We start from the raw sequence: 16,400 nt of genomic DNA on the forward strand, positions 1-16,400 counted from the left end.
AGTAGTTTTTCAGTATAGGTTTGTTTTAAGCTTTTCCTGCAGAAATATCATTTGCTAATTAGTATTCATTCTGCAAATGAAATATTTTGGTAAAATTCATTACGAGTATGAACTTTTTAAAAACTGAAAAATAAGCAGTGAACATTACCAAAGTCCAGTCCCTCTATTGTTCCCGTTACAGATACTGGAAGAGGTTTTAATCTTGCCGTTTCCAGATGAAAGGTGAAGAGGCGTTTTTGTCCAATATCACTTATCATCAGCATGCCTGGAAGTAGGAATTCAACATGCAGTTTTGATGTCATGCAGGGCTAATAATATAGATTTAAAATTTAAGAACTGAATATTTTAGTTTATTGGCATAGGGAGGCTTTCATGGAACAAGAAATCTTACCTTTCAGGTTATTGTATGTTATTGCTCCTATTTTATAAACCAGTTTCAAGGAAGCTGAGGAGTAATGTTGACGACCAAGTCCTTGATGTTGTACTTGTAGGATAGTATGTCCGGCTGCCATAATTATAACTTGCTTTTTCTTAGTTTCTGAAATAAAAGTGTAAGGAATTTAGATGAATAGCAAGATAAGAGTAAATTAAGGCATAGGAAAAAAAAAATACAAGACAAGGATAAATTCAGATTATTAATGTAAGAGGAATTTATGCATTTAAGAGTTTTGAAAGAATTTTGGCTAGAATGGATGAAAGTATCAATATATTCAAGACTTTGAAACTAGTCCACTTTTGTTAATGCACACAATATTTAGAAAGAAAGTATAAATGGGAAAACTTGTGGGATTAAGTTTACGACATTTACTGTACATTTCTGAAAGAAAAAGTTATAGAAAATGTTGCAAACATTTGAGTTTTAAGACTAAGGAGGCAAGTTACTTTTCTAAGTGGTATACAGCAAGTAGCCAGGGGAGAGATTGCATTTCATTACAAACCAACAAAGGTGAGAATGATAATATGAAGTTGAAGTGTGAATTCAAGAAGAAACACTAAGGAAGAGTAGTTAGATTGGAATAATTTACTAGAGATTTGATAAATTTCAGTTCTTTTGAAGTAATTGACGAAGAAATTAGATTTGCAGGGACTGTGCCACCTGGGCAACAGCATTAAATGTAGATCAGTGGTGACCAATTTAAATTTACGAGTTATATGCTGGGCAATAGTCCTTGGAACAATGATGGGAAAAGATGAGGGGAAAGATCTAATTTTAAGAGGCCCATTCTTTGAAGAAAGATTGGGAACATTACCTGCACCAAAAATTTTAGCATAATTTAAGGATTTCACTCTTAAGTTAATGACAAGCATATTTATTTAAAAATCCAATGAACATTCAAATGTTTATCTCCTTAAAAGTTCAAATATAAGCTTTACAATGCAGGCTGTAGAGGATACTTCAAAAGTAAGCAATTCGATTCTTAACAGAATAAGATGGATTTAAATTACCTGTACATGTATGTTTATCTACACCAAGTTCTCCATCCTCAGGACAAGCACATGTGTAGGTAGCATTGGGAGCCAATAAACAGATGTTGCTGCATTCAGATTGACTGCATGGATTTTCCATCTGAAAGAATTTGTGATAACAGTAAATTTATCTGCAAATATGAGACAGATTTTATTTTAACTGTCCAAGTTAACATTAAGTAGAAGATTACCTTTGGATGTAAAGAGGGGTGATATATATTTAAGCCATAAATGTAATTCTTCCTGCTGTACAGGATTTTAGTGAAGTCTTTGCCTGTAAATTTATTGCAAGATAAAATTTCACTGTCCTTTGAGTCAGACCAATAGAGAGTATCTTCAAACACTGCCAAGGCATATGGATGCTTTGCCACTTCCTTCAGAATTGTCTAGAATAAACCAGGAAGACATTAGACGAAACAAGGCAATTAGCATTATGTACATTTGGAATAGAATAAGCATAACAAGGATGAGAATTAGTATAGTAAAAGTAAAGAATATGTAAATATAGAATAGTTTGAAAGAAATATTAAATGCGAATTGTTGGTACTTACCCTTCTGTCTGTACCATCCAATTTGATAGATTCAATGATTTGAAGTTTTGCATCAACCCAATACAAACGTTCATTTCCTTGATCCAAGGCAATTCCATTTGGCCAGTGAATATCCGAAGAAACAAATGGAACTGGAGAAGAACCATCCATACCAGCTCTTGCTATCATTGGCTTTGATCCCCAGTCTGACCAAAACATTAGTCTAGAGAGACATTACAGGAAAAGTTTAGAAGACAAATGTGCTGTTATTCCAAAGTAGTCTATCAAGATTAAGTGGTTTTAACTTGTTTTAGAGTTGAGCGAAGTGCTACGGCTGCTCTCGTGTACACAGCAATTTATATGCCGACCTGACAGAGTTAAAAATTAGTCTTGACAATAAAGGAATTAAATATCAATTTCTTTCAAAAAAAGTTTAAGTTTCTACTCAAGTTGTTAAATTGCTACATTTGTTCAAGAGAATGGTAATTTGTGTGCAATTAAAAAAAGAAGTTGTGTGTTGAATACTATATCCAACATTCTGATTTGTAAATCATTTCAACTTAAAAATCACACCCATGTTTCATTTCTCTAGAGATAGTGTAATTTCGATGGTGAAACTAAATTTCTGAATCCATGTTTCTGCAAATTTTAGGTTTACAAACAATTATGGTATTTCAAGTCGTAAAATAATGCAAGTGCCCATTTATAAATTCATTTAGAGATTTTCATTTCCCTCCCCCCCCCCCCCCCCACACTCCCTCACTTACCCTTCAGCAATTAGGAGTGCAATTGCTCTTGGTGAATCCACATCTTCATTAACTAGGACAGTACAATGTAGACCTGTTGTAGTGCATACACCAATATGCTTTTCTTCTGCATCCGTGAAATATATATTGCTGGTTAACCAATCTACAGCAAGATCTTCTGGAAGGCTGAGTCCTGAAAACCAATTAACATATTTTGTTGAATGGAAGGTTTGATTGAAAGGCTGATGTGCATACTTTAATTTGAGATGAAAGTTTTAGTAACCTGAAGTGTATAGTCGATTAAAATAAAAGTGGTTAGTTAAAATTTATTAAGTACTAAAAAAAACTTTTAATCATATAGTAAAATCAGCTTAGGGTTGCCAGTTAAAGAAAATATTACTTCCTAGTAAACACGAGATAGGAATATTGAAGAGCACTTAAATGTTACATGAAGTGGTAATTTAGAACAAGATTAATTGTAAACACCAATATACAGTAATGGGTCCATCATTCGGGAGAAATAATTTGGTTTGCCTAAAGAAATGCATTCAGAAAGATAAATTTTATATGAACTGTTGCATTTGCAGTTTCTGCAAAATGAGGACTTTCCTACTTCTACAGGCACTTAAGATTAATGGAACCATTATTTTGTAAACTTGATGTAATGAATATGAACATCCGAGTTCAGAGCCGCCCAGATTAATAAAGATAAGTTTGCTTATTTCATTGATCCTGGAAAGGTATCCTATAGGGTACAAGATTTCAAAGTTGTAGAGGAGTTGACAGCAAATATCTGTATTATCAACTCTTTCACTGGAGACAAAAGGCTGTTTGTATTCCAGATATGAACTACAGACACTCCATCCAAAGAGTGAATGCTTTAGAAAAAAAAAAAAATCATAAAGATGGAGTAAAAGTAAATAGTGGCATATAACAGATGTGCATTAAAGTTATCTTTTGCAACTGTTGATGGTCCTGAACTTTTCTAGTACAGTAAGCAAGGAAGTTAGAGTAAAAATTCACTCCAACAAGATGGAAGCTTATCATTTTTCAGGAGATATGCCAACCCTACAAGTAAAGAAGTGGCAGATTGAGAGAGTACCTCACTACTTAAAGAGTCATTGACACTGAACAACTATCCTTAGAAGTTCAACAGTAGCAGTAGCACGAGGAATGCATTTTTTAAAAATTAAACCTTTTAAGGTTTACCTAAATTTAAGATCGAGACAAAGATTTAAGTGTTAAGAGAGTTTGCAACATGGTGTGGAAACATGGACCTCCAAGAATGTACCAGGGAGACTTTTGAAGTTTGGATCCATTGGACGATTCTTAGGATTTCACGGGTAACTCCTAGTAATGAGAAAAATAATCAGAAGGGCAAAGTTTGGAACTCGTTCGAATAATACAGTATGAAAATTTGTTTCCTTGGCCACGTCCTCTGAAATGAACCGTTAACTCAAATTTATAACAGACTGTACAAGGCAAAATACAAGGTCGAAGAGGTGTAAAAGGTGAAGATCACTGCATTTTAAGAAGGAAAGAATGGACTGGAATTCAAGTGTAAAGACTCATCTAGCAAGCGATTGTACAACATTTGGCACAGCGATCTCTTAACGTTACGGGGCCTCCAATATGGTACTAGGAAGAATTTAGGTACTCATTTTCAGAAGTCAGTAGCAGTAAGTGTTTTGGCTTTGTTTAGGAAACGAAAACAATATTTGGTGTTTAGGAATGCATAGTGAAATAGAGTGGAGAAACAGGTTGGAATAATGAACAAACGAGACAAGTTTTTATAGACAATACCTGACGTAACCAAGGTTTCTACGATAGAACCATCCTCGTTACTACGAAGAATAGCTTCTTCGCCCTGTAGCAAGCTAGTCCAGTAGACATGAAGGCCATCGTAGGCAACACCAGCAATATGATCTTGGTTTTCTACTATGGGAAAATAGATTTTTGACGACAGGAAATATCCACGAAGTTTTGTCATTGTAGAGAAGAGGAGTAGTGCTTCACCACCTAGAAAAAAAAAATTTCATGTTAATACATTACACTTAAAAATGAATAGCGTAAGCACAATCTGCAAGATTCTGACCTTCAGCTTTGCAGGTTCTGTTGTCTTCTTGGAGAGAGTAGCCCTCCATGCAAGAACATGAGTAAGTTCCAGGTCTGTTAGTGCACTTTTGTGAACACTTTCCATACTCTTGGCATTCATCATTGTCTGAAAGGTTGAATGGCAAAGCTTAATAACAGTAGTTAGAAAGAATAAGTGCAGAAGGAAAAAACTGTATTAATATCCACTGTGAAATGTACTTGAGATGATCTGTTTGAAACACTCAAATGTTCATTCAAGAATGTCACTCAGGTGATAGATTCCACTTTACTTGCTTAATTTTAAATGATTCAGAAGAAGTTTTAAATTTAGAATAATTTACAAAAAAATGTTTGCCATTTTGAATTCCTTATTGTATAAAGAAAGATTTTTTCCAGTTTATTCTCTAAATCTAAACCATCTTTTGTATTAAATCAAAATCTATTTGCAAATGAGGTGTACCTCTGTGGCAAATGTACATTAAAATACATTGTCAAGCACTAAATTTTAAATTAACAAGAATTTTTTTCTTCTGGAATACAATAAAATAGGCTACAATTTATGCTAACAAATTTTTTCTATCAAACAAACAGATCATCCTTAATAAATTTATATTGTTTACAAAATTCTACTTGTATCTCCTATACTTACAGTCAACTGATGTACAGTATGTGGAATTACTTCAAATAATACTATGCAACTGGTATAAGACCGAAATTTACATTGCATTTATTTTTATTTTACCCATTTTTGGAACCTAAGTAGCATAATGACCTGCTGCGTCTTAACCAGAGCTCGTTTTGCCTTCACTTTTCAGAGTTCCTGAAGGGCGTTCACAGCTACCGTAGCGGTCCTAGGGCCCTCGAAGTCCCCACTGTACTTCACTCCTACAGGCAGTCCCCTACTTTGGCTGTCCAAAGTCCATGGACCAGGGGATGGAAATTTTTTTTTTAAACACACATTTATTTACAAAAGCCCGCACTGGTCGAATGCCCTCGAACATGTCATTTATTTTCCCTGTTGCTGTTTATTCTCTTGAATACCTGTACAGATTTTGGAGAAGGATGAAACACTACCCCTGGTAAACTGTTCCACTCCTTCACGCCCTTCCCAATGAAGGAAAATTTACCCCAGTTGCTTTGCTAAAATTCCTTCTAATTTTATACTTGGAAAGTTCTGCCAGTTATCATTGCCATGTTAAAAACCTCCAACCCTATTGGACTAACAGATTTCATGCCACCTCTTCACCAATAGTTCTGAACTTGCCACTATCGGCTTTTTAACTTTCTTTTTTAAAGTCTTCTCAGGCCAGTATCTGCAACATTTTTAAAAATCCTTTCGTTCAATCTGAGGAACAAAATATTTTCTTTCATTAATCCTGGTAAGGGCCTAATGCACCAGAATATACAGGTACCACAAGGTTTGGAATAAGAAAATATTTAATTCGACGAGTTTTATACCAAAAAGAAATTAAAAGGATTACCCAGAATGGAAAAGAGAATATTGAAAACAATATGCCGATTTTGGTGTAAGAAGGCATTTTAAAGAGAAGTATACAGCACTGAAGTTTAAGTCATGCCAACAGAGTCAATACTTGTAAATTGTAGCTTTGTTCGTAGGAAGTAATAATCACGGGTATTTAAAATTTGCAGTATTAAAATGCATACATCCTTAAAGTGGAAAAATTTTAAGTTCATGTTTGTTGAGCATATATCTGCATAGTGTTGAGTTAAAACATGGTACAGTGTTCATCCTATAAGAAAAGGTGTAATGGAAGTAATAAATTACCTTTACAGTATCTTATATTCTGTAGTTTAAATCCAGATGGGCAGGTACAGATTGGTTCTGTTGGGCCAGGAATGCAGCGATGGACACAACCATATGTTGGGCAAAGTAATTTAGCTGTAATCAGAATTCACAGAAATGGATTGCAATTGCAAAATGTGTCATTTTGAAACATCAAGTTTTCAATTACAGAAGCACTATGGAGACGACCAAGTTTTGAACTAAATTAATGAAAGAGCACTGTGAAATGAGTCAATTGAAATGTTTATATTTTATAAAATAACTGGGTATTGAAACAATTATGAACATCACTTTTATGAAGACAGGAAAGTGCCAAATTAAAGTAAAGGATTAGTACTTCTAGAATAATTCTAGGATAGAATGCAAAACCAGCACAAGACAATTGTTGAGTTTGGCAGAAGTATAAAATATGCTTACATGTGTTGCAGCCAGGTCCTTCATCTGATCCATCAAGACAGTGCATGGTTCCATCACACAGTTTTGATAGTTCTATACACATCAGTTTATCTTGACAAGCATAGAGGCCTTTGTCCAAAGTGCAATCATTCATAGAAACCGACTGCTTTCCTCCTGGAGGAAGAAAGAAAACTTTCTATCATATAGAAAATGACAGAAAAGTGTTTAAAGAAATTGAAGGAGTACTTACCACAGATTACTTCATCACTATTGTCCATACAGTCATCATGTCCATCACATACCCATTCCTGTGGTATACAATGATTATTGTCGCATTTGAAGCCATCACAGGTCACCTAAAAGAAAATGAAGTTGAGTTTTGGTGGAAAAGTTGACATTGTATTATAAGGAATAAAAACATTTGCAAACTAGGTGCTTACTTGCGAACTGCATCCAAGGGTTTCATCAGTACCATCCAAGCAGTCCGGTTTACCATCACATACCCAGTGTTGGGGAATACACAGATTGTCTGCACATCGATATTCATCTTCGAGACATTGAGCAATTGGAGAATCCTAAGGAATATGTAAAACACTTATCAGGAATGAATAATGTAGGTTAAGAGAGCAAACTCGTAAGGCTTCTGCTGAAGGTAAAAAACAGTTTTAAAATCGTGTTTGAAGTAGGAGTGAAAGTACTGGCAGCATTTCTGCCAAGTAAGGTAAGAGAAAATTGAGTGGCATTTATTTTTATAGGGTGTATAAAAGTCAGTTCTGTTACTTTCCTTTTCAGTTATGTTTCAACCAATTTGGAATAAAGTTGGTAGAATATCATGAAGACTTGCTTTAGAAAAAAAAAAGTCGCTATTTAGAGACGCAAGTTTCATAGATCATTTGAGGAGCAGTAAAAGTTATGTTCATTAAGAATGCATATGAACATGAGATTTGAAATCTAAAGTTAAATGGAAGAATGCAAAGAAGAAAGTTCAGATTTTTAAGCTATGTAACAGACAGCAAGTACTAGAAATGCAAGTAATGTCAGTGGAATTTAACATTAGGGAAATTCCCAACAAGTCTGGAAAACTACTCACTTTGAAAAGGTTTTACTGTGTACCATAACTGAAACCTAAAAATATCCTATGACATTTTAGGTTTTATAAGCATGACTTCTTAATGAAAGATCAGGATTAAGAGACGGGTCAATGGTTCTTATGTAGTTATTTGGCGTTTAATGCTGAATATTCTTGCGTGAATTTGGAATTACTTTCAAGTGAGCATTTCCCAACAATGCTATAGTGTGGAATTTATTGAAAGACATTCCAGGGTGTTGGATCAGAAAGTACATTCGAAATTTGATAGTTTCTCATTAAATGTTTCCAGCAAGGTATCCACTAGTGGAAAGAGTGAAAAATAATACTGCCAATCAAGTCAAGTTTAGTTTAGTTCTTGGGCAGTAAAGGAGTAAAATTTGTTACTAAGTATAGGTAGATAGATTAAGCTCTAGTCGAGTAATGAATACCGTTACCTACAGTTAAAAAAGAAAACAAAAAAAAAAATCAGTATGTCAATTAGAAGCCAACAGTAGAAATTTTAATTAATACTGGAAAGATACAGAATTGAAGAATTTTACTTTTGCATTTGAGGAGTTGCAATGAAGGTAATATTTTTCTAACCTTTATTTAGGCAATTTGTATACAAGCCTAAAACAGTGGCGTGTATGTTGAGTGCCCAGCCTGGAGGCTGGGTTGAATGTCCAACAGCTCTGCCATGATAGGTGGTTCAGGTTTCACTGAAGAGGTATTAGGGAAATGAGAGGTAGTTTTCTACTTTTCATTTTACAAACAAGGGCAGAAAGTTCTTAATATCAGCCTGTCCAGCCCATTGAAATGCCAGCATTGACCAATCCTATTAGCAAGATGTTGCTCATAGGGACTGGCTGCATAAGGAATGGCATACCTTATGTCACTTTCATGTTGTGAAAGCTGAGGGTAAGAGACAGGTGAACGTAGGCAACTAATTTGTTCTGGCCGACATCAGAACACATAGTGCAGCGTAGACTAGGTGTAGCTAGCAAAGGCATACTGCTATAGTGACAAGATAGGGCTATTAGTCCTCTGAATACTTAACCATATACATTGTAACTTCACCATGGACAGTAAATGCTGTCATTCAACCACTTCCTTTAAAAAGGGATGAAAGTAATATCCTTTGCAATGAACTAAGAGGCCAATTAACCGTTTCCTTGCGCTTAAGATTTATTTCGAACCAAGAATTGTTTTAAGGGGAAGTGCAACTAGACAGATTTGCGAGGCAATATCAGAATTTTCTATTGATCGGTCTGCTGTACCTATCAAAGAAAAGTGGCAAATCTGCGGTTGCAAATATTTTTAGCTATTCCTGAAAGGCTAAGCTATGGTTTATGTTCAGTGCACTTTTACACCTGGAATATGGAAATTTGGAAGGGAATGTCTAGAAGACAACTGCTTATCAGATTAGTCAACCATTAGTGCAATAAATAAAAATTGCACTGCATTGTAGCCATGGTTGTAGCTCAGCGAACATTTTAATATTAGTCGATGATGAGAATGGAGCGATTATGGTAGTTGTTAGTAGTGGTGAAGTGTGCTAGTATCCACTGTTACCATTGGTAACTGTATCACTGTTACAGTTGGTAAATATAAAAATACATTATTTAATATTAATGTTTAATATTCGTTTGTCTGCCGGGAAGAGTCGCGAGAACTCTATTGCAGTAGTTTGCCACCGCCAAAGCTGAGCGAGAGGCCGTTGGGTTGTCTAGTCGTGTTACCACAGCAGAAAGTGGAAACAAGTTTATAACGTCGGTGCTGAGCCGTTTCCTTCGTTCGGCCGCGCTCAACAGCGCGTTGTTATATTGTTTTCCATTATATGATGGAAAATTCCTTGAAGGGTAAATTATATTTAAGTTCCGTTAGGTAAATATAGCCTATACGACTCGGCAACGTATTAAGCATGAAAACGGGCGCTGTCACTTCCACCTCGAAAATAAGAGTTGGGAGGGGGGGGGGGGGGGTGGCGGCGGCAGCATGGCTGTGTGTAATAGAAAGGTTAATGAAAACTAGTTTCGGTAAAAACTTTTGAAGAAATCATACTTGAGAAAGGTAGATCCACGCCTTGTCTTAAATTATTAAAGGAATGAAAAAGAACATTTTCATAACTAGTGGTACCGGTACATGAATTTGGGCTGCTTATGTGGTTGTGTAAAAGTGAATAAACTATTGTTGACCATGTACTTTCCTCAGAAAGTGCTTGAGACAAGTGCGGTGTGGACAATCTGGATAGTTTTAGAGACGTCGAAGTGTGTTAAGTACATATCAACGGTGTTGCTGATGTGATGCAGTTCGGAAGGTCCAGAAGAGTTCTGTTGGAGTACAGCTTACAGAAATGAAATTTACGAGCATAAGGTAGTAAAAATAGATATTGCCAGCACTTTAATGTTTATGAGTGCATGAGCAAGCCTGGCATACGTTTTTCACGATGTGAACTATTTTCATTTAGCGCATAAGTAAGACTGCTAGTCTACGATTCTGATGGTCACTACCGTTCAATATATTACGTGCCATTACATCAATTTTAAACGACATCTTAAAAAAAAAGTCTTTCACTATCATGAAATGACATCTATACTCAAAATTCTGCGGTGTGGGACAATATACTCTCAGTGTGGTACGGTAACGCTCGTTAACGTGTCGCCATTCGTCTATAGGCAGGAGAGAAGGAAGTCCTCGTTCCGAAATTGAGTGGACGGAAAATTCTATTTAAAAAAAAAAAAAAAAAAAAAAAAAATTGAAATTTGAAGTTTCAACAAAAATATTTATGTAGTTTCAATTTAGAAGAGTGAAATTTAACGTTCATAAATGAAGATAAATAATGTAAGCCATGTGTAAGGGAACTAAAATTTGATGCCGGCGATTGATTGTCGGCCGTGTTATTTTCGTAGAACGAAGCTATTGAGAAATTTCAGCGGGTATTAAAGATCCTAAACTTCGTTTAGGCCACGTTGCTTTTGTATATAGTTCTTTCACCCGCATGCAATATTTTTGCGGCAATTTTATGAGTTAAAATAATCAGGATGTCAGTGTGGTATTCTGATAAATTTAATGTGACGTTTCAGTGGTGGGATTTTACATAGAGTAGTTGTTAACACTGGTCACAATGCATTTAAGTGTTTTGTAATCACAAAGGTAGTCTTAGGTTACTTTTTTAAATGTATTTAAGAAAAAAGGTGAATTTATGTTGTATGTATGGGAAAAAATGGGAGAGTAGTCTTAGACAAGACACCTGAAGGAAAAAAAGTCATTTGCAGAGTATGTTACGGCAGGTTCTTACAATACCTGCGATAATAGTGTAGTTTATTCGTAGACAGTAGAAACTGGAGTCTTACCTCTTTCAAGTGACAGTCTAGTTCATCTGAACCATCAGCACACTCGTTTTCGCCATCGCAGACAAATACGTGGCTAAGACATTGACCATTGTGACAGCGGAAGTAGTCTGGCCAATGGCATATTCCTTCGTCTGTAAAGATAGGAATACCATATAGTACGACCATTTTTTCACGCATGGAATGACAAAAAAAAAAAAAAAAAGATAGTTTCATACCACAGCCTAGTTCATCACTTCCATCTGAACAATCGACGTGACCATTACACCGCTTCGACTGTCTTACGCAGTCGAAATTTTGACAGGTGAAGTATCCTTCTGGACAGGACTGTCCGGTTGAACCTACAAGTCAAGAAGTTTGTTAATTGTCTCAGTATAACCATGGTCTGTACTGTACGTTTCTGTAAGAAACAATGACTAATTTTATGACGACTTAATTATGGTACTCACCAATCGGCATAGAAGCCAAAACCCATAGTACAAGTGTAAGATACGCAAGCGATTTACTTGCATTCCACCCCATATCTGAACCTGTAAATAGAAAATTGTACCGAGTTATTCCTTTAAGCAGTCATTTGGTTCTATTCTCCAAGATTGTCTAACAATTATGTATAGTAGACTAGCCTGGAAGTCTAGGAGATTTAGAACGCTAACATTCTGCCGTGAGATTTACTGTAACTCCGAAGGATGTGCGACTGCTTTTATTGTCGGGGAAGAGTTTACAAGTCTGGTGAAGCGGATCTGTGTTTCGGCGTATGTGAAAACCTTGGGAAACTTAGAATGAGTGCAGACTATTCTTGCGTAGTTAAACGTTTTCGTATAACCCACCGCCTCACCCGCTATGTTGAAGGGGACGAGATAAGAAACCTTGTGGCTCCGTTATGAACTATACTGAATGGGGCCGAGGAAGGAGTAATCGGCTATTTAGGTCCATGCAAACCTGACGTTCCCTCCCAGTCCACCCCATCCACTGATACTTTCCGTTTTAGAGATTTATATTTTGAAAAGGCGTAGCAGATAAGACAGGATCTTTTTTTTTTTGTTTTTTGTTTTGTTTTTTGTTTTACGTCGCACCGACACAGGTAGGTCTTACGGCGACGATGGGACAGGAAAGGGCTAGGAGTGGGAAGGAAGCGGCCGTGGCCTTTATTAAGGTACAGCTCCAGCATTTGCCTGGTGTGAAAATGGGAAACGACGGAAAACCATTTTCAGGACTGCCGACAGTGGGGTTGGAACCTACTGTCTCCCGAATACTGGATACCGGCCACACTTAAGCGACTGCAACTATCGAGCTCAGTAAGACAGGATCAACTTGGTACTGGCATACATAAAGATTTTAAGGTGGCATCGACTAGATTAGGATATCTAAGTGCTTTTTCACTACCGATTAAATTTTAGTGAAAACTGAAAAACCGTTCACAAGATGCAGTGGGTAATACTCAAAAACATACCGTCATCGGTATTATAAATGAACGAATTCTAAACCCTAAACTAAAATGTACTCTTGACATGAAAGTAGATTTCTAACTCCGCACACTATGCACAACACAATGGAACATTCTTGATCTAGAGTAGACCAAGAATGAACCTTGGTGAAGTGAAGTCACCTATTAACACACGACATATGAACACCCGTAATTCTAAGATTACGGCAATAGAGCAGTTTCTTGCTGCGAGAAACGAAGTTGAGGAACGGCTATCTTTGAAAGAAAGCAACATGTGAAGTCTTAGTTTGTACATCTTAAATGGTCGTCCAGGAAAGAAAGTCACCCTCAGTACGACTCCATGTAATTACAGCGAGTACATTTCCAGAGTTGGAAATAATTGAGTAACAGTACTCAAGTCACTTTCAACGATTCCATTCTTAGTTATCGTTACTTTTCACTAATTTCTTGCAATAAAAATATTGCAACCTTCACTTGCTAATAAATTATGTTCAACGCACGGAAGCGGAAGCAAAATGACTAAGGAAATTTCAGTTCTGTTAGAGGAGAATCAAATTTCTGGTCGAGGTAATTTTACCTCTTCAGTACTTCGAAAAGACTTGACGTGTCCTGTAGAGGATCTTTCAATAAATTCAAGATTAGTATCCCTATTCCAAAAGACGTAGAGGCTCAGCGATGACAATCGCTTGAACCAACTTCTTCGGTAAGTAAATAGCAAGTCATAAAAAACGCTAAAAATGATTGAAAATTAATTTCGAAAGTTCCAATTTATCTTAGTCTCGCGTATCACCTAGTGAATTAGAGCCTCTGCTTACGTCAAAAAGAAAACACGCACGCACACACTGAAGCAACATTTCCCTTTGAAACTGTTACGCGGGTAAAGAATTCCAGCCATATTCTCAGAGGCCAGCGTTCTTTAAGGCATTTTAACGTTGTAAACATTTCTTAGACAAGTAGGGGTCCCCATACAAAGAAAAAACGTAAAAAGCAAATTCCTCAATTGTGCCGAAAGTGGAAGGGGTAAAGGGCTTGGAAAAGTTTGAAATCACGAGTCTTCGATAGTCTTTCAAATAAGTTTTGAAAGTCACTTTCGGCCTAAATGCAGTTCCGAAAAAAAAAAAGAAAAAAAAGAGCCTAAAATCGCTCGTCTCTTTACCAGCGAGACTAGATTATTTACATAATTCTTTCTGTACCGCGTTCCTTTGTTCAATGCAGTCAGGTATATTTTGATTTTTCGGAATGTAGTTCTAAGGGGTTAAGTGAAAGTTTGCATTGACTAACATTAGCGCTCTTAGTGAAAAAAAAAAAAAAAAACTGCTCATCTCGTCGATTGGATAACGATTATTAAGAAAAGGATTGTAATTTTTAGGGATAAAAAAAAGACACATTCTATTTTATTTACCTGAAGATTCGTCAGCTCATCCCTAGCACGTTTTCAACATAGAGTTGCTTGCCTGGAGGGCTAGAAATGCATTTCTAAAATGTTACCGACTCCTTGAAAACTTAATTTGTTTTCAATTTGGTCCCAGTTAGTTTTCCCATGTACTCTTCCCATCACTGGATATCTTTCACCCTATTACATTATCGCCACCTTAATTCGCTGGGAGAGCGAGGTTTTCCCAATTTCAAAAATACGGTACAGCAGAGGAAAAGCCCTGCCTTTATGTTGGATGCGTTTTAAAGATAAGCCGGTGCTCCTCCCAAAATATCTTATTGATTTTAAGTCCTACCAAGTATATTTTTGTTTTTCCGAGATGCAGAGGTGCGGGCATTGAGTCCCTCACGGGCCTTCACGTTCCATTTAATCTACAGACGAGAGACGAACTTCAGCATGTTCAGACGCCACCGGACAGAGCACCAAACCCTGCTCTGAAGGCCTTCCCAAAAGAAATTAAGTGTGCAAAGCGTTCGGAAGTGCATGTTTCTAAACACTAAGTATAAAACTTAGAAGCTTTTGAGCTATGAAGAGTTTAATAGGCAAGGAGTGGTTTCATCAATATTGCACGAAATTAAGAGCTACTATTGTCCGAGCCAAGAGTAGGAACTTGTAATAGGTTATATCAGTCTAAAGTTGAAGAAAACCATTTGCTCTATTGCCAACGATCCATTTATTCCACTAAATCACTACTTATTGAGCTGTGGATTTTTCTTTTTAAAAAAACAGAATCTATGTGTACGTACGAAGTCTTCCAGTATACATGAAGAGTAGACTAGCATGTCCTATTACCGTACATACGCACAATACCAGGTCATTGCATCTCCGTACAGCAAGGCGTTGCAAATATATTAGTTATTTTGTATTAGGTATAACCCTTTGTAATATATTTCAATGTCTTGAAGACTAGATTTTTAAGACGAAGTTGGTAGGTTGTTTGACACCTGCTATTTCCCCCCCCCCCCTCCCAATATTCATATACTGAATTTATAGGATCTCATCGTTTTACGAGAGTTCAAAAGGTGAATTTTAAAAAGAACGCATTGAAGAAACAAATGCTTATCTTCACGGATACGCACACCGACCGATTTATAAGAAAAAAAAAAAAAAAACTTTTAAGTGCCTGATAATACATGTTGAAGACTACGTACGCAACACAGCACATACTGAACTATACGCGTAAGTTATATACGTGCGCCTGTACAGTGCAAAGCAAATATTCCAAATACAAAAGAGACAAAGACGGTAAATTCCGACAGTTTTATACCATACACGAGAATTTTCGTGGACAATATTTTTTTAATTCTAAGTAACCCCTGCACAGTAGGAAAAAAAAAATGTTCGAAACAACTCATTCCGCTTTCAGTTAGTTTTAGCAAATAATTGTAAAATTTCTTACTTTCGTGGAAATATACTCTATTACACTACCAACTTTACTCACCCCTTCGTCCGAACTGAGGATGTAGCCCGAAACCAATTTGACACACACAAAGTTAGAAACTGATATACCGTACTGCAGACAGTGAAGACCAGTGCGAAGATCGTGTACACAGTCCTACTTTATATACGATCTACAGAGAGCATTTGCTGAAAGATAAAACACTACGTTGCAGCAAATATTGTATGTGAATAAGCCTGCAGTATTCCTTTTACCCAAAACAGGTATCTACGAGGCTGAATGTCTTTGGTACACACCTACATACATCATGGCTCCTCTTAGCCAATTGAAATCAGATTTTCTGTGCTGTCCTCACCCCCTCCAATCTTCTGTCAGGATATCGTCATCAGTATACGTTTCTTGTCAGTGCCGTGAGGGTTAGGTTGGTTAGTGTTGAATTAGTGTGGCCCATGGTTCGATCGGAATACCTGTACCGGTAAGTAATCGTTTAATACTTGTATAATGCAACTTTTTTTTTTATATAATGGCTATTATAGAAGAGGAATATTTAATATCGTAACGGGTCTGGTTTAGGCTGTGGTAGAACTCTGTTTCGAAGTAGGCTTTATGGGTAACTAATATAGCTATTTTGCTGCAAATGAGCGATGTGCATGATGCACAATGGTT

At 36.5% G+C, this 16,400-nt stretch overlaps 1 protein-coding gene across 1 annotated transcript in view; it reads right to left on the bottom strand.

Annotated features, from left to right (window-relative positions):
- Positions 1–15,861, bottom strand: part of LOC136867443 (vitellogenin receptor) — a 28,352-nt gene extending 12,491 nt beyond the window's left edge. The window contains exons 1-16 of the mRNA XM_067144649.2: positions 15,777–15,861; positions 11,906–11,986; positions 11,675–11,797; positions 11,460–11,590; positions 7,478–7,612; positions 7,288–7,393; positions 7,059–7,211; positions 6,624–6,737; positions 4,839–4,964; positions 4,547–4,762; positions 2,765–2,936; positions 2,019–2,220; positions 1,659–1,853; positions 1,447–1,567; positions 392–538; positions 149–265 (exon numbers count right to left, since the gene is read on the bottom strand). Coding sequence (XP_067000750.2) covers positions 149–265; positions 392–538; positions 1,447–1,567; positions 1,659–1,853; positions 2,019–2,220; positions 2,765–2,936; positions 4,547–4,762; positions 4,839–4,964; positions 6,624–6,737; positions 7,059–7,211; positions 7,288–7,393; positions 7,478–7,612; positions 11,460–11,590; positions 11,675–11,797; positions 11,906–11,978 — 2,131 coding nt within the window. The 5' untranslated portion in view covers positions 11,979–11,986; positions 15,777–15,861. The remainder of the gene's footprint in view (positions 1–148; positions 266–391; positions 539–1,446; positions 1,568–1,658; positions 1,854–2,018; positions 2,221–2,764; positions 2,937–4,546; positions 4,763–4,838; positions 4,965–6,623; positions 6,738–7,058; positions 7,212–7,287; positions 7,394–7,477; positions 7,613–11,459; positions 11,591–11,674; positions 11,798–11,905; positions 11,987–15,776) is intronic.
- Between the last annotated feature and the right edge of the window lie 539 nt (positions 15,862–16,400).

This window comes from Anabrus simplex, chromosome 3 (assembly GCF_040414725.1).
Source record: "Anabrus simplex isolate iqAnaSimp1 chromosome 3, ASM4041472v1, whole genome shotgun sequence".
NCBI lineage: Eukaryota > Metazoa > Arthropoda > Insecta > Orthoptera > Tettigoniidae > Anabrus > Anabrus simplex.